This window comes from Myxocyprinus asiaticus, chromosome 15, assembly GCF_019703515.2.
Source record: "Myxocyprinus asiaticus isolate MX2 ecotype Aquarium Trade chromosome 15, UBuf_Myxa_2, whole genome shotgun sequence".
NCBI classification, from domain to species: Eukaryota; Metazoa; Chordata; class Actinopteri; order Cypriniformes; family Catostomidae; genus Myxocyprinus; species Myxocyprinus asiaticus.
Window position 1 is genome coordinate 18,270,337 of NC_059358.1, and position 18,699 is coordinate 18,289,035.

At 39.7% G+C, this 18,699-nt stretch overlaps 1 protein-coding gene across 1 annotated transcript; it reads left to right on the forward strand.

Moving 5' to 3' along the window:
* The first annotated feature begins 523 nt into the window (after positions 1-523).
* LOC127453311 (importin subunit alpha-6-like) lies at positions 524-16,230 on the forward strand. The gene is made up of 14 exons (XM_051719635.1): positions 524-839; positions 1,819-1,952; positions 2,851-2,952; positions 3,399-3,498; positions 3,571-3,665; positions 3,777-3,908; positions 4,034-4,122; positions 5,162-5,261; positions 5,410-5,573; positions 7,531-7,609; positions 7,998-8,123; positions 8,237-8,364; positions 8,686-8,864; positions 14,978-16,230. Exons 1-14 carry the CDS (start codon positions 836-838, stop codon positions 15,163-15,165), a joined length of 1,620 nt encoding a protein of 539 aa, XP_051575595.1. The 5' UTR covers positions 524-835; the 3' UTR covers positions 15,166-16,230.
* The last annotated feature ends 2,469 nt before the right edge of the window (positions 16,231-18,699 follow it).

Genomic DNA, 18,699 nt, shown 5'->3' on the forward strand with positions numbered 1-18,699 from the left:
ACTGATTAAAAAAAAAAATTATAGTCATTTATATGTCATTAAAAGTGTTAAAACTAGCAAAGTGCGCAGCTCACCGTTCACACGTCCGATCCTCGCGTGGCGTCACGTGACTCCCCATTAAAATGCTTTTTAGAGATAAAGTTTAGACATCAATTTTGGGAAAATAATAATAAAAAAATTATTATTAATAATAGTAATAATAATAATACTATTAATAATAATGATTTTACTTTTAGAAATATACTTTAAACTTAACCATCACAATAGTAAACACACACACACAAAAATAAAATGAACAATTAACACTGGACTGCTACACATCGTTTTATTAATGAATTTGATGCATAAATAACATTCACAATGGCAAAACACAAACAGAAAAAAAAAAAAAAAAATACAATCCTGAGAACAGAGCACTGACAGCTTGTCCAATAAGGATATTTCTTTAAGTAAATTACCCGTTTTTACAGCATCGCTCACTCCACATTGCTGTTTCTCCGCAGTATTGCCAAAAGACTCTCCAGGCGCGCTCACGATAGTGTGCACGTGCGCCAAGCGCGTTCTCGCGCCAACCTTTGATGAACAGCGACCTCTAGTCATAGATTTCTCTAGGTCAAAAATTTCGGCACAACACCTGTAAAACGACTAAACTATCCCGTTTCACTTTCCGTTTATTGTTATTGAATCGAGCCGCTCGTGAAAACCGGATACAGCACTGGACGTGACGTTTTTCGCCAGTCGACGCCATATTGCCCTCAGCTGGAGGAACTCGGGAGGGTTCTTGAGAGACATTTAAAAACATACGGACAGCATATCCCTCTCCGACCTACGACGAATGGGTGAGAGTTGTGTATTATTTAAAATGTAAACTCCGTACGACTGAGCAAACAGGGCGTTTAGAGAGTTTAATAAACCGCTTTGACGTTTAGTCCAAGCTAACATAACACGGTTAGCACACGGGCTGATCTCAGATCAGTGTGAAAGTGAAAAGATTACTTTATTTTAAGGGTTATTATAAAACTAGCGTATATATAGGGTCTCCTTGACCTAATTCGACTGTGTGATAAACGCACTGATTTGTGACCCGTATGGGTTGGCTTTAAATGTTGTAAACAAAATATGTGCTAATGTTCAATTAGAAATGTTGGATATCAAGAACATTTAGGTCTCTGTTAAGCCAAGTGTATGTGGCTGGTGTAGTCTTGTAGTTCTGATTTTGATACTGTGACTTATTTAGAGCGGTGTCTGCTTGTGCAAACTGTTTGTAAATAGTCTGGGTAACATTATTCCAGTCCTCTCCCACCATTCCACACATATCTTTCTTTTTATGCTAATCGGATTTAAAAACTGATTACCAGTGCTGCATTTGCGTATGTAGAGGATTTATAAGCTAGAAAAGACGTATTGTTCTTTTGATTTTTGTCCTTTTTAGAATATAAACTGCCATATCCACTGGTGATAATTGAGACAAAACTATCCAACTTGCAGAGTTCGTGTTTAGTTGGGTGTGAACAAAAGCATCTGAACAACTAGAACATGTACTTGTTAATGAAGTTCAGCACAGTGTCAGCTAGCGCTATGTGATGTTGCACAGGAAATACTAGAACTGACAACCATAATTGCTTTCAGATAAACCATTCCATATGTCACCCTATGCTATTTGCCCCAAATTATGAAGATAATGGCATGCTGGCTCAACCAGTTGTTGCTAAATCTTGCCTGTATTTGCTATTTGAGTCACTGTTGAAATGCAGGACAGACAACATAAAGCAAGCATCAGAATGCACATTTGACTAAATTTTCTTCTTTAATCTTAAGACGCAATGGCAAGCCCAGGCAAAGACAACTATCGAATGAAGAGCTACAAGAATAAAGCCCTGAACCCTCAGGAAATGCGGAGACGGAGAGAGGAGGAGGGGATACAGCTACGCAAACAGAAGAGGGAGGAGCAGGTTTGCTACCATTGTTCCTCCCTTAACTTCAATTTAATCTCAACCCTTGGTAAAGGGTTCACCCAAAAATGAAAATTCTATCATCATTTACTCACCCTCATGCCATCCCAGAAGTGTATGACTTTCTTCTACTGAACACAAATGAAGATTTTTAGAAAGTTATCTAAGCTCTGCTGGTCCATTCAATGCAAGTGAATGGTGGCCAGAACTTTGAAGCTCCAGTAAGCACGTAAAGGCAGCATAAAAGTAATCCATGCAACTTCAGTGGTTAAATTCATATCTTCAGAAGTGATATGATAGGTGTGGGTGAGAAACATATAAATATTTAAGTCCTTTTTTTTAATACTATAAATGTCCACTTTCTTTTGTTTTTGGTTATTCGCATTCTTGTATCACCACCTACTGGGCAGGGAGCAGAATGTATAGTAAAAAGGACTTAAATATTGATCTGTTTCTCACCCACACCTATTATATATCTTCTGAATACATGGATTAATTCACTGAAGTCAGATGGATTACTATTATGCTGCCTTTATCTGCTTTTAGGAGCTTCAAAATTCTGGCTACCATTCACTTGCATTGTATGGACCTACAGAGCTGAAATATTCTTCTAAAAATCTTTGTTTGTGTTCAGCAGAAGACAGAAAGTCATACACATCTAGGATGGCATGCGGGTGAGTACATTATGAGAGAATTTTCTTTTTTGGGTGAACTATTCCTTGTAAAGTTTTTATGTCCAAGCCCACTGAGTGGAAGTATTGGTCGTGAATGATGTCCTATTTGTACATAGAAGGAATAAGTGTGCATATTTGTGAAAGATTATACTTGATTGATTGTTATCAGATAACTTATTAATGCTGTGTGATTATGAAGGTTAATTGTACTCCCCTCTCTTCAGATGTTCAAGAGGAGGAATGTGTCTATACCACCTGGTGACGAATCCATGCTTGAAGGCCCTTGTCAGGACCATGACATCAGCTCCACTGTACCTGTATCAGGTGTAAGTATTCTAGTCAGCAGACCACAGACCATCTGTCATTGTTGTCAAGCACTAGCTAAACAACTTGCCAGTTTGTGCACTTTTTTATGCAAATTGGTTCTTATACAGATAATTGTATGGTAGAATTCACAGAGAATAGTTAGAATTGACAGTTTGTGCACCATGGTCCTGATTTTAGTCCTGTATAATACTTACTGTTGTGCAGTGAGGTAGCATGTAATAGGATTATGAAATATTATGTAATATAAATTCTTTAATGATTTGCTACTATGCTTTTAAATGGCCAAGAAAATCATTGAAATGATGTGTGTTGTGAAAGGCGCTATACAAATAAAATGACTTGACATTAAAATGTTTAAAAGAACGATATTGGCACACAATGTTGGTCAATGTTTTTTTTGTGTTTTTTCTAGTTTTAACATTATTGTTTATGTCAATCTGTGCAGGAAGGAGTTATAACCCAAGATATGATTCAGATGATTTTCTCTGAGGACCCAGACCAGCAACTAATAGCCACTCAGAATTTCAGGAAGTTACTCTCTAAAGGTTGGTGTCCTATGCTCGTAGACTCATGCCTTTGAAAGAGTAAGAAAACTGACGCTTATTCATTTCCATCAGAGCCCAATCCTCCCATTGATGAGGTCATACAGACACCTGGTGTCATCAACAGATTTGTCGAATTCCTAAAAAGGCATGATAACTGCACCCTGCAGGTAAGTTCAGGTCACGGTACAAGCCTTACTGTATGTTGTAAACACTGAAGTAAAAGCAAAAATGCCATTAAAGCAAAGCTTTGAGGTGGTCTTGCTGCTTGTTTTGACCAGTTTGAAGCAGCCTGGGCCCTGACCAACATTGCTTCTGGGACCTTCTTACACACCAAGGTGGTCATTGAGACGGGAGCCGTGCCTATCTTCATAGAGCTGCTCAACTCAGAGTATGAGGATGTGCAAGAGCAGGTGAAATTACAGAGCGTGTAAGAGCTGGTGCATGCTTTTGCAAGCAGAGCTTTAAGCCAAGAGTTACTGAAGCAGAACTCCACAACACCATGAAAGTTATCTGGTGTGTTTAACTGTGGTTGCAGGCAGTGTGGGCATTAGGGAATATTGCTGGAGATAATGCAGAGTGCAGAGACTACGTACTCAACTGTGGGATCTTACCTTCTCTTCAGCAGTGAGTATTCCATTCTGATTCCAGTACTGTGATTTTGCAAGGGATGTGCAAAATTTCACACCTCACCCCAGTTCATCAGATGCGTAGACCAGATTTCTTAACGGGCTTACGGAAGACCAGTTTTTGCATTAAAAACAGCTAGACAGAGTGCAACAGAATGGAACAGAAAATGGTCTAAAGATGGGTTTTTATAAGTGGAACTATTTTTAACTGGACATGCTGTCTTAAAGATGTAATGCGCTTGGTGCAAAGCATGACACAATGGCCAAAGATGACCATCTGCATTGTTAATGGCTGCAATGGTAGTGCTTTAAAGGGGATGCGTTTAATGACACATAAGATTTTACCATGCAAACAAAAGCAGCACCATAAAAATATGAAACTAAGAAAATAAGACAAAAAATCTATAACTATTCAACCACTAATCGCCTTGTCAGTTGTTGGATGACTAGTCGACCATTGTGACCCAGCCGTATTTGTTTCATTACTTTAAAGCTCTAGTAGTTAAAGAAAAATGGAACTTCCTGTTTCTAGAAATTGCTCTAATAATACGATATTTGCAGAAGTTCAAAGTGTACAGTATGAAATCTCTGTGTGTTATAGGAATTTTAATCTTGGGGGTTAAAGTCTTCTGATCGGGAGCCTTATTCTTCTAAGAACAGCTGATATGAATAAATCTTATTTGTGATGTCACAAGTACTTTTCGTTTCCCACACTCAAACTTGATATCACAAGCACTTTTTCACTTGCTAGTGTTTACTTTGTGATTTGAGGCAGCGTGCTCTTATTGCAGAATGATTCTACTGTGACTTTGCCAAGCATTTTGGTCAGATCATCCCCTCTAGAACTTGAGAGTTGCACATGAACTTCTGTTTCACGCAAACATACATAGCGTCGTATGAGTGGAGGCCAGCGTTTTTCTGCTGGATGAGCTGCAGTGTGGATTACATTACATTACACTATATAGCAGAACAGTTAAATGCCACCTAGTGGTGTGATTGCACAGAGCTACAATTTTATTCTCTCCTCATCTCGACAGGTTGCTTGCAAAATCAAATCGACTCACTACCACCCGGAATGCTGTGTGGGCGCTGTCCAACCTGTGCAGAGGGAAAAATCCCCCTCCAGACTTCGTAAAGGTGTGTGAAACTAGTTCCAGATAAGCCACATTCCAAACTATAGAAATAAGTAGTCATCTGATTTCAAAGACTCACTCTCATTGTATGAGTTTTTTATTTTCTATAAACATGATGCACATACTTAACCAGGTTCTGTTTCTTTTCACAGGTGTCGCCCTGTCTGAGCGTGCTGTCTAGATTGCTCTTCAACAGTGATCCTGATGTTCTCGCAGATGCCTGCTGGGCACTTTCATATCTCTCAGACGGACCCAATGACAAAATCCAGACAGTCATTGACTCAGGCGTGTGCCGCAGACTGGTGGAGCTCCTCATGTAAGATTCCGACGTGCTAACACAAACAATAGCCTATAGAATGGGATCAAAGAACATTTTTAGGGCTAGTTTTAATTCATTTTAAATGCACTTTTATTTTTTCATTTTATTCACATAATGTAAATATAATTAGTTTGAGAGAACTTGCTAGTTTTCATAATATGTAAAGAGGAGAGTTGAGTCATGAGTCTAGTGACGAAAGAATAAAAAGCCATACAGTGCATCCGGAAAGTATTCACAGCGCTTCACTTTTTCCACATTTTGTTATGTTACAGCCTTATTCCAAAATGGACTAAATTCATTATTTTCCTCAAAATTCTACAAACAATACCCCATAATGACAACGTGGAAGAAGTTTGTTTGAAAGCTCTGCAAATTTATTAAAAATAAAAAACGAAAAAAAAAAAAAAAACTGTACATAAGTATTCACAGCCTTTGCTCAAAACTTTGTTGAAGCACCTTTGGCACCAATTACAGTCTCAAGTCTTTTTGAGTATGATGCTACAAGCTTTGCACACCTATTTTTGGGCAGTTTCTCCCATTCTTCTTTGCAGGACCTCTCAAGCTCCATCAGGTTGGATGGGGAGCGTCGGTGCACAGCCATTTTCAGATCTCTCCAGAGATGTTCAATCGGGTTCAAGTCTGGGCTCTGGCTGGGCCACTCAAGGACATTCACAAAGTTGTCCCAGAGCCACTCCTTTGTTTTCTTGGCTGTGTGCTTAGGGTCATTGTCCTGTTGGAAGATGAACCTTTGCCCCAGTCTGAGGTCCAGAGCGCTCTGGAGCAGGTTTTCATCAAGGATGTCTCTGTACATTGCTGCATTCATCTTTCCCTCGATCCTGACTAGTCTCCCAGTTCCTGCCGCTGAAAAACATCCCCACAGCTTGATGCTGCCACCACCATGCTTCACTGTAGGGATGGTATTGGCCAGGTGATGAGCGGTGCCTGGTTTCCTCCAGACATGACGCTTGCCATTCAGGCCAAAGAGTTCAATCTTCGTTTCTCATGGTCTGAGAGTCCTTCAGGTGCCTTTTGGCAAACTCCAGGTGGGCTGTCATGTGCCTTTTACTGAGGAGTGGCTTCCATCTGGCCATTCTACCATACAGGCCTGATTGGTGGAGTGCTGTAGAGATGGTTGTTCTTCTGGAAGGTTCTCTTCTCTCCACAAAGAAATGCTGGAGCTCTGTCAGAGTGAACATCAGGTTCTTGGTCACCTCCCTGACTAAGGCCCTTCTCCCCCGATCGCTCAGTTTGGCCAGGTGGCCAGCTCTAGGAAGAGTCCTGGTGGTTCCAAACTTCTTCCATTTACGGATGATGGAGACCACTGTGCTCATTGGGACCTTCAATGCTGCAGAAATTTTTCTGTACCCTTCCCCAGATCTGTGCCTCGATACAATCCTGTCTCGGAGATCTACAGACAATTCCTTGGACTTCATGGCATGGTTTGTGCTCTGACATGCACTGTTATCTGTGGGACCTTATATAGACAGGTGTATGCCTTTCCAAATCATGTCCAATCAACTGAATTTACCACAGGTGGAATCCAATCAAGTTGTAGAAACATCTCAAGGATGATCAGTGGAAACAGGATGCACCTGAGCTCAATTTTGAGTGTCATGGCAAAGGCTGTGAATACTTATGTACATGTGATTTTTTGTATTTTTTTTTGTATTTTTTTTTTTTATTTATAAATTTGCAAAGATTTCAAACAAACTTCTTTCACATTGTCATTATGGGGTATTGTTTGTAGAATTTTGAGGAAAATAATGAATTTAATCCATTTTGGAATAAGGCTGTAACATAACAAAATGTGGAAAAAGCGAAACGCTGTGAATACTTTCCGGATGCACTGTATGTTGTGGTTTCCATTTAACCAGCTTCTGTTGGTCTTCCCAAGTCACTCTGTGGCATAACAAAAGGTTTAGTGTAACGTCTGTTGTGGGTTGTCGATCCACAGGCACAGTGATTACAAGGTGGTGTCCCCTGCACTGAGAGCAGTGGGGAATATTGTAACAGGAGATGATATCCAGACCCAGGTACTGTAGCTCTTTTCTTTCACACTGAGGCATCTGTACAGTGTCTTAAAGAGAGAGCCCACCCACAAATGAAAATTGTCATTGTTTACTCACCCCTGTTTTTTTGTTTTGTTTTTTGTTCCATGAATCACAAAAGATGAATTTTCATAGAATATCCTGATCGCTCTTTTCCATACTATGGAAGTTATTTTTATTTTTATTTTGGGGCAGTCGAGCTCAAATTACAAAAAAAGCACCATACAAGTGGCCCATATGACTCTTTCACTATATTCTTTTCAAGTCATACTATAGTTTTCTGTGAGAGGAAGACCAACAATTAAGTTGATATTCTTTTAAAATGAAAGGAGCAGTTGTGTGAATTTTTTTTTTTTGCTCTATCTTACATTAGGTCATTCTGAACTGCTCCGCTCTGCCCTGCCTACTCCATTTACTCAGCAGTCCAAAGGAGTCCATCAAAAAAGAGGCCTGCTGGACTGTCTCCAACATCACAGCGGGAAACCGAGCACAAATTCAGGTACTGCAGCCTACACATGTGTGACATAAAACAAATTATTTCCCATATTATCAGGTGGTTTAGATTGTTATTGTCCCTGAATGTCCATGGTGACTTAATGCTCTCTGTTGTAGGCGGTGATTGATGCCAACATATTCCCAGTTCTAATCGAGATTTTGCAGAAGGCTGAGTTCCGCACCAGGAAGGAGGCTGCTTGGGGAATAACCAATGCCACCTCTGGGGGCACACCAGAGCAGATCAGGTGCATAAAAGACTTTAAAAATAATTGAAACATTTCTGGATGAGAAAGGCTGATTGTGTCACCATCCGTTGTAATGATACATTAGGACCAATTTCAGAATGTTAATCTTAGTTTGCTTGTTATGTAGTGTGTGCTAAACCACAGACATGTTGCCTTAGGTTATTAGGTTTTTAACTGACTTGAAGAGCGTAGTATTTAAGATGGGTTTTTTGTTAGACTAATGATGTCAGTCAATTTTCCTTGGAAGCACGTTTTTTTTTTGGTTTTTTTTTTCAGTTGTGATGTTTTATAGGAATTGATGTAAACGTACTGTACACACAGGTACCTGGTATCTCTTAACACCATAAAGCCCATGTGTGACCTGCTGACGGTAATGGACTCCAAGATAGTACAGGTGGCCCTGAACGGCCTGGAGAATATCCTCAGACTGGGAGAACAGGAGTCCAAACAGAATGGAACTGGAATCAACCCCTACTGCGCCCTCATTGAAGAGGCTTATGGTAAATATGAACAAACCTTGTGGATTTACTTTCTGATGCTGCCTGTGGCTATAAAAAGAGATACAACATACCTTAAAACAAATGGCCTTTTTAAGGCAAGTCAGTTTACTCCAACAGCCTTATTAGGTAATGCCTCCATGCAAGTGCATCTCCTATGTATTTGAATGGAGAATGACAGAAATTTAAAACTGTTGGTCAAGATTACGTTCCTAAAACATATTTCCAATCAGGAAATATGGAACCGTCAGGCACAGGAACAGTTTTTTCCCCCAGGCTATCCATCTCATGAACAGTTAAAACTGCCCCTTTGAGCAATAATTAATGTGCAATACACAGCTTAGTCTTTTTATATTATCCAACACATCCTACCTCTTCTGCCATTACATTTCCTTGCACTGTACATAACCGATTTGTATTTAGATTGCACTACATATGTGTGTGTGTGTATATATACAGGTGCATCTCAGTAAATTAGAATGTCGTGGAAAAGTTCATTTATTTCAGTAATTCAACTCAAATTGTGAAACTTGTGTATTAAATAAATTCAATGCACACAGACTGAAGTAGTTTAAGTCTTTGGTTCTTTTAATTGTGATGATTTTGGCTCACATTTAACAAAAACCCACCAATTCACTATCACAGCAAATTAGAATATGGTGACATGCCAATCAGCTAATCAACTCAAAACACCTGCAAAGGTTTCCTGAGCCTTCAAAATGGTCTCTCAGTTTGGTTCACTAGGCTACACAATCATGGGGAAGACTGCTGATCTGACAGTTGTCCAGAAGACAATCATTGACACCCTTCACAAGGAGGGTAAGCCACAAACATTCATTGCCAAAGAAGCTGGCTGTTCACAGAGTGCTGTATCCAAGCATGTTAACAAAGTTGAGTGGAAGGAAAAAGTGTGGAAGAAAAAGATGCACAACCAACCGAGAGAACCGCAGCCTTATGAGGATTGTCAAGCAAAATCGATTCAAGAATTTGGGTGAACTTCACAAGGAATGGACTGAGGCTGGGGTCAAGGCATCAAGAGCCACCACACACAGACGTGTCAAGGAATTTGGCTACAGTTGTCGTATTCCTCTTGTTAAGCCACTCCTGAACCACAGACAATGTCAGATGTGTCTTACCTGGGCTAAGGAGAAGAAGAACTGGACTGTTGCCCAGTGGTCCAAAGTCCTCTTTTCAGATGAGAGCAAGTTTTGTATTTCATTTGGAAACCAAGGTCCTAGAGTCTGGAGGAAGGGTGGAGAAGCTCATAGCCCAAGTTGCTTGAAGTCCAGTGTTAAGTTTCCACAGTCTGTGATGATTTGGGGTGCAATGTCATCTGCTGGTGTTGGTCCATTGTGTTTTTTGAAAACCAAAGTCACTGCACCCGTTTACCAAGAAATTTTGGAGCACTTCATGCTTCCTTCTGCTGACCAGCTTTTTAAAGATGCTGATTTCATTTTCCAGCAGGATTTGGCACCTGCCCACACTGCCAAAAGCACCAAAAGTTGGTTAAATGACCATGGTGTTGGTGTGCTTGACTGGCCAGCAAACTCACCAGACCTGAACCCCATAGAGAATCTATGGGGTATTGTCAAGAGGAAAATGAGAAACAAGAGACCAAAAAATGCAGATGTGCTGAAGGCCACTGTCAAAGAAACCTGGGCTTCCATACCACCTCAGCTTCCATACCACCTCAGCAGTGCCACAAACTGATCACCTCCATGCCACGCCGAATTGAGGCAGTAATTAAAGCAAAAGGAGCCCCTACCAAGTATTGAGTACATATGCAGTAAATGAACATACTTTCCAGAAGGCCAACAATTCACCAAAAATGTTTTTTTTATTGGTCTTATGATGTATTCTAATTTGTTGAGATAGTGAATTGGTGGGTTTTTGTTAAATGTGAGCCAAAATCATCACAATTAAAAGAATCAAAGACTTAAACTACTTCAGTCTGTGTGCATTGAATTTATTTAATACACAAGTTTTACAATTTGAGTTGAATTACTGAAATAAATGAACTTTTCCACGACATTCTAATTTATTGAGATGCACCTGTATATTCATATATGTATGTATATATACACATACGGTGCATCCGGAAAGTATTCACAGCGCTTCACTTTTTCCACATTTTTTATGTTACAGCCTTATTCCAAAATGGATTAAATTCATTATTTTCCTCAAAATTCTACAAACAATACCCCATAATGACAACGTGAAAGAAGTTTGTTTGAAATCTTTGCAAATTTATTAAAAACGAAAAATAAATAAATTAAATCACATGTACATAGCTATTCACAGCCTTTGCTCAATACTTTGTTGAAGCACCTTTGGCACCAATTACAGCCTCAAGTCTTTTTGAGTATGATGCTACAAGCTTGGCACACCTATTTTTGGGCAGTTTCTCCCATTCTTCTTTGCAGGACCTCTCAAGCACAGCCATTTTCAGATCTCTCCAGAGATGTTCAATCGGGTTCAAGTCTGGGCTCTGGCTGGGCCACTCAAGGACATTCACAGAGTTGTCCCGGAGCCACTCCTTTGTTATCTTGGCTGTGTGCTTAGGGTCATTGTCCTGTTGGAAGATGAACCTTCACCCCAGTCTGAGGTCCAGAGCGCTCTGGAGCAGGTTTTCATCAAGGATGTCTCTGTACATTGCTGCATTCATCTTTCCCTCGATCCTGACTAGTCTCCCAGTTCCTGCTGCTGAAAAACATCCCCACAGCATGATGCTGCCACCACCATGCTTCACTGTAGGGATGGTATTGGCCAGGTGATGAGCGGTGTCTGGTTTCCTCCAGACATGACGCTTGCCATTCAGGCCAAAGAGTTCAATCTTTGTTTCTCATGGTCTGAGAGTGCTTCAGGTGCCTTTTGGCAAACTCCAGGCAGGCTGTCATGTGCCTTTTACTGAGGAGTGGCTTCCGTCTGGCCACTCTACCATACAGGCCTGATTGGTGGAGTGCTGTAGAGATGGTTGTTCTTCTGGAAGGTTCTCCTCTCTCCACGGAGAAACGCTGGAGCTCTGTCAGAGTGACCATCGGGTTCTTGGTCACCTCCCTGACTAAGGCCCTTCTCCCCGATCGCTCAGTTTGGCTGGGCAGCCAGCTCTAGGAAGAGTCCTGGTGGTTCCAAACTTCTTCCATTTACGGATGATGGAGGCTACTGTGCTCATTGGGACCTTCAATGCTGCAGAAATTTTTCTGTAACCTTCCCCAGATCTGTGCCTCGATACAATCCTGTCTCGGAGGTCTACAGACAATTCCTTGGACTTCATGGCTTGGTTTGTGCTCTGACATGCACTGTTAACTGTGGGACCTTATATAGACAGGTGTATGCCTTTCCAAATCATGTCCAATCAACTGAATTTACCACAGGTGGACTCCAATCAAGTTGTAGAAACATCTCAAGAATGATCAGTGGAAACAGGATGCACCTGAGCCCAATTTTGTGTGTCATGGCAAAGGCTGTGAATACTTATGTACATGTGATTGTTTTTTTTTTTTTTTTATAAATTTGCAAAGATTTCAAACAAACTTCTTTCACATTGTCATTATGGGGTATTGTTTGTAGAATTTTGAGGAAAATAATGAATTTAATCCATTTTGGAATAAGGCTGTAACATAAAATGTGGAAAAAGTGAAGCGCTGTGAATACTTTCTGGATGCACTGTGTGTAATATGTATATGTGTGTGTATGTATGTGTATATGTGCGTGTGTGCGCGTGTATGTATGTATGTATGTATACATACATACATACACACATATACACAGACATACTATATATATATATAGTGTGTGTGTGTGTGTGTATATATATATATATTAGTCTATTGTGTATTCTATATAATTTTTTCTTTTCAATATTTATCTATTTATTTATTCAATTTTAATTATTTTTTTAAAGTCTTGTTGCTGTTTTTGTATTGTTGTGTACTGGAAGCTCCTGTCACCAAGACAAATTCCTTGTATGTGTAAGCATACTTGGCAATAAAGCTCATTCTGATTCTGAATACACTTTGACTACAATTACATCATATATTGTGCTTTTTTAGCTTATAACACACTCATTAAAAAAAAAATTTTTTTAGCCTGGTTTTACAAACAAGCAATTAGCTCTTTTAACTGTAAGGTCAGGACTTCCATTCCTACAGGCGCTATATTGAGCATTGCAATTCCTCTATCAAAAATGTGATTGGCCTTTTTAACAGTAAGGATTTTAGTGTTACAATTTCTCCCATTGATATACAAGTGGTCCATCTCCTCCCCTTACAATTTATTTGCTTATAGCCAGATCCGAACCGAATCTGCAGACTTTCATAGGCATTTGCTTTGCTGATTTTGAGGAAAAATCAGTGATATTCTGCAAATGGGTTTTAACATGGCAAAATATGTTCAACTGATCTGAGAGCAAAATTAGATTAGTTAAAACCTTAAATGAACAAACATTAGAGGGTTTGGACATGTGACTAATGGGCATTTCCAGTTTTGCATACATTTACAGTGCTGTGAAAAAGTATTTGCCATATTTCTTCTGGTTTTGTGTATATCATATACTAAACTGTTTCAAAAATTAAAAGAAAATCTGAGTAAACACAAAATACAGTTTTTAAATGATAATGTTATTTATTGAAGCAAAAAAGTTATCCAATACCAACTGGGCCTGTGGGGAAAAAGTATTTGCTAGTTACTAAATCCCCAAATCTATGAAACTGCATTCATAATGGGGTTCAGCTGGACTAGACACACCCAGGCCTGATTACTGTCAGCCCTGTTCATTCAAATCAACACCTAAATAAAACTTTTTCTGCAGCACGAAGTTGGCTAAAAGTTCTCACCCAGTAGCACACTATGCCAAGGTCAAAAGAAATTCCCGAAATGATGAGGTAAATGTGATTGAAATACATCAGTCTGGGAAGGGTTACAAAGTTATTGCAAAGGCACTGGGATTCCAAACAACCATTGCAAGAGTCATCTCCAAATGGAGAAAACTTGGCACAGTAGTGAACTTTCCCAGAAGTGGCCATCCTTCCAAAATTCCTCCAAGAGCACAGCGACGACTCATCCAGGAAGTAACAAAAAAGCCAAGGACAACATCCAAGGAACTGCAGGCCTCTCTCGCATCAGTAATGGTCTCCGTTCATGACTCCATTATCAGAAAGACTCTGGGCAAAAATGCCATTTCATGGAAGAGTGGCGAGGCAAAAACCACTGCTAACCAAGAAAAACATTAAGGCTCGTCTGAATTTTGCCAAAACACACCTTGATGATCCTCAAACCTTTTGGGAGAATGTTCTGTGGACTGGTGAATCGCCAACGTTACATCTGGCGTAAATCAAACATAGAATTCCACAAAAAGAACATCATACTTGTGGTCAAGCATGGTGGTGGTAGTGTGATGGTGTGGGGATGCTTTGCTGCTCCAGGGCCACTTGCAATAATTGAGGGAAACATGAATTCTGCTCTCTACCAGAAAATCCTAAAGGAGAACATCCGGACATCAGTCCGTGAGTTGAAGCTCAAGCGCAACTGGATTATGCAGCAAGACAATGATCCAAAGCATAGTAAGTCCACCTCTGAATGGCTCAAAAGAAGCAAAATTAACGTTTTGGAGTGGCCTAGACAAAGTCCTGACTTGAACCAGATTGAGATGCTGTGGCAGGACCTTAAACGGGCAGTTAATGCTCAAACCCTCCAATGTGGCTGAACTAAAGCAGTTCTGCAAAGAAGAGTGGGCCAAAATTCCACCACAGCGTTGTGAAAGACTGATATCCAGTTATCAAAAGCTTTTGGTTGCAGTTGTTGCTGCTAAAGATGGCACAACCAGCTATTAAGTTTAAGGAGGCAGTTAGTTTTTCACATGGGTGATATAGGTGTTGGATAACACTTGATTCAATAAAAAAAATATATATGAAAACTGTATTTTGTGTTTATTCAGGTTGCCTTTGTTTTATGTTATATCTTGTTTGAAGATCTAAAAACAGTATAGTATGAAAGATACACAAAAAATAGAAGAAATCAGGATGCAGTCAATGCAAGCTGTCATACATTCACTCATACCATTGGTCTGTTTGTTCATTTGTGTATATGTTGGACTGATCATTGATATCACTTTTCAGGCTTGGACAAGATCGAGTTCCTGCAAAGCCATGAAAACCAGGAGATTTACCAGAAGGCCTTTGACCTGATTGAGCACTACTTTGGAGTGGAGGAGGAGGATGCCAGTATTGTGCCACAGGTGGATCAAAATCAGGGGCAGTTTATTTTCCAGCAGTCTGAAGGACCAATGGAAGGCTTCCAGCTCTAACCCTTATCCTGAGCTTCTGGCCAAGCTTCAGGCTTCACTTCCTCTATCCTGCCTGGAGTCTCCTCTCCCTCTCTGTAGCGCAGGACTCAGCTCCAGCCTCGCTCCAGGACACGCAGGCCCCTACAACTGCCCCCACACCACCCACAAAATCTTCCATTTCCATCCTGCCCATCTTCCAAGCTCCTTTGTTGAAAGAAAGGAACTGTGAGAGAGACTGAAGAGGGCAAATCTCAGAGTCTGTGAGTTTAAATACAGACTTCCAAGAAGCATTTAGAGTTTCTTATGATTATTAGACATTGGCACTGGTGTCCTGTAAATTCAACTTTACTCCATGTCCCTTCAGAAATGTGAAACTACCTCTTTAATCAGAAAAACAGTGTATGAAAAACACCCAGCCTTTAGCTCTGGCAGTTCTCTTGTGAAGTAAATGCTTCTATGCAAATGGATATGTATTTTTGGTGTGACAAAATTCACAAGGTCTAATGTAGTGTTTGGCCAGACAATGTAACTAATGTATTTGCGTTGATAGGTTTGCATTAGACGAATTCCCTTACTTTGTGTGCCACCACACCCACCATTTAGGTCATGCCATGTTTGTTCACATGCGTGTATCCTGAGGGTATGTCTAGCCTAGTACACTATTTATTTTAATGTTATGTTAACTAGAATTGCGGTGATGCACCAAGCCTGGGAGATTCAGAGCCATATTTATTGTGCTGTTTGGAGGAACTGGTGGAAAGTTTCCAGTTGTTCGGAGACTAAGGCACAGCGCCGCCTCGGCACCCGCTTTGTTAATGCTGTTCAAGCATTCTGGAAACTGTTGTATGCAATTATTTAAGCGTGGTCTCATGATCACCAAGATGCAGTTTGTATGTATGCATATCATTGTCATGGATTCTTTTCAATGGGCTGTTCCTCACCTAACATTTTTGCCACTGACTGGCTTTGATTGATTGTTATTTTTAAGATGTTAAAAAATGCTCAGATTAAGTAAAAATGTGTGTGTGTGTGTGTGTGTATATATATATATATATATATATATATATATATATATATATATATATATATATATAAAATATAGATTGAGGATTCAAGGAACAGTTTCTCAGTGACATGATATTGCAGAGATTGGTATGCAGTGAAATACAAATTAAACGGTGGGAAAAGTCACCTTCTGTCAAATGTTGGAGATTTTTCTCATGTGGCCCCTTCTAGTGCTCAAATTTCCTTTAAGGAACTTATCTAGTTCTTGTAGCTCTATTTCTTTTATTTATTTATTTTATTTTTATTATTATTATTATTCCTGAATTGAATTTACTTTCAAAAGGCTTGTCTGGCAGGAAGTGTGTCTCGGTTCTCAGTTTTTAGTGTGATTATTTACTTCCTCATTACGTTCTGTTTTTTTTTCTTTTAAAACAAGTTTGATACAAATAAAAACATTAATGGAAAGTCAGTATCATTACAAAAACATGGAGATTGTACAATGAAACTTTATCAAGCACATTCAGTTGTGTATAGTTTTGTAATATTTCTCTTCTCTTGTTTGTATGTTTTCTCTGCGTTTTCTGTGCATTAGCAAAAAAACGGACTGCTTTTAGTTAACATTGGAACAAACCTAAAGTATAGAGGAGATCATTGCTTTCCTCAAAGAAAAATGTAATGATATTGTGAAATGTAGACAATTAAACAAATAAAATGTTCTGTTTCACATTAAAATAACAAGTGCACTGTGATTAAAAGCAGTTTGTTTCAAAGGTTAACATTTCCCTGTGACAAAACTCTCAGGTACACTACATGGTAAAAAGTCTTAGGACACACCCTAAAAATTAATAGGTTTGGCTATTCAAGTGAATATGAATCTTATTGCCACGCTGACATTCTAAAGAATTGTGTGCTTCCAACTTTGTGGCAGTTTCAGGAAGGCCAGCATGAGAATGTTGCTGCTAATCTGGTACTCAGAGGATTGCGCGAATTTTACAATTCTCTTAACAGAAATAACATAAAACAAAGTTTCCAAAGAGAGTCACCTGTCTTACGTATGCGCGCGCGCGCGTGTGTGACTTCATCGGTAGACACGCTTTGAATTTTCATCGCATGTGTACTGTGTGACTACAGGAAATGTAGTGATTTCTGGATTACTACATAGACTTTTTCCTGGAATGACGCATATAAATAATAAGGTAAGAGTGGGTAATTGAACTTTATTATACACTAAACCGTCTTTCAATCTAGTTTACATGAGGAAAGTATTGCGTGCGTGCGTGCCTGTTACTGCGTTTTCACCAAGACGTCTTTTTTAAGTCAATGAGTGAGTATTTCAGTAAAATATTTTATGTTGAGTCATAAAAGCATTTATTGTAAAAGATCATGTTGATAAATAGGTTTATAGTGTATAACGTTGTTCGCTGCGCTGACTGAATTCAGCGTGTTTTCTGTGCATAAACAGCACTTTCACCGCCTCGTCTATCCTCTCCCTCTGGCTGTAGTGATGGGTCGTTCATGAACGATTCGTTCATTTTGAACGAATCTTTTATGTGACTCAGAAGAACGAGTAGTCTCAGAGAGTGATTCGTTAATTTTGTGTTGGCCGCGCATGTGCATTGCGCAACCTCCGTTCGTTTGTTACGTGAAAACCACAGGCGCTGTACAAAAAACAGAAATGAAACTGAAAATGTAAAATTTTAATTGAATTCTGCTCAAATGAACGAAATTACATGAATAAAGATTCGTTCATTTTGCTGAACGAGACTCAAAGGCCTTGTTCAGACTGCCACTAAAAATCTGATTTTTTGCATATCCAGATTGTATCAAAATGAGTTTTTGATAGTGTGGACAGCAAAAAAACCACATGAAATCTGATTTTTCCGAATCTGATTCAAACCACATCAGGAGGTGGTTTCAAATGCGATAGAAATCTGTTTTTTCAGATGCGTCTCATCCGGACGCTCTGGCTGCTCAAATCGGATTTCAAATGGTCTTTTTCGTCACTCTTAACACAACACACAACGATGACATAAAAAATCGGTGACTGCAGCACGGAACATCACAATATTTACCAGTCTCCTCCGTCGCTGAGTTTTTCTTGTGTGATGGAGGAGTTCTGCACCACGACTGGACAGGGCACTTATTCGGAGAGTGAGATGATGCACCTCCATTTTTCCTGCATCTGTTTTGAAAGCATCATCATGTGGGTACGCCTACGTCGTTACCAAAGCAACCCATGCAGATAGGTTGGTTATGTTTGAACGCACAAATCTGATTTGATCACTTGCAATTAATAGTGCTGACAGTCTGCCTGAAAAGATCTGATTTGAGAAAAAATCAGATTTGCCTGCAGTCTGAACATAGCCAAAGATTCAAGTCAGTAAAATTATCCAATCTTCCCATCACTATCTGGCTGCAGCACGGAGCACCTTACGCATGCCTCGCGAGTCCAGTTTAACCTGTAACCTGAAGACACAAGCTGCATCCGAAAACTGGTAAATGCTGCCTTCGGAGGCTGTATAAGGATGGATGAAGATAGGATGAAATAAG

Coding starts and splice junctions, on each gene's coding strand:
- LOC127453311 (XM_051719635.1), top strand. Junction 3,666..3,776: donor ATGATAACTGCACCCTGCAG/GTAAGTTCAGGT, acceptor TGTTTTGACCAG/TTTGAAGCAGCCTGGGCCCT. Junction 3,909..4,033: donor ATGAGGATGTGCAAGAGCAG/GTGAAATTACAG, acceptor CTGTGGTTGCAG/GCAGTGTGGGCATTAGGGAA.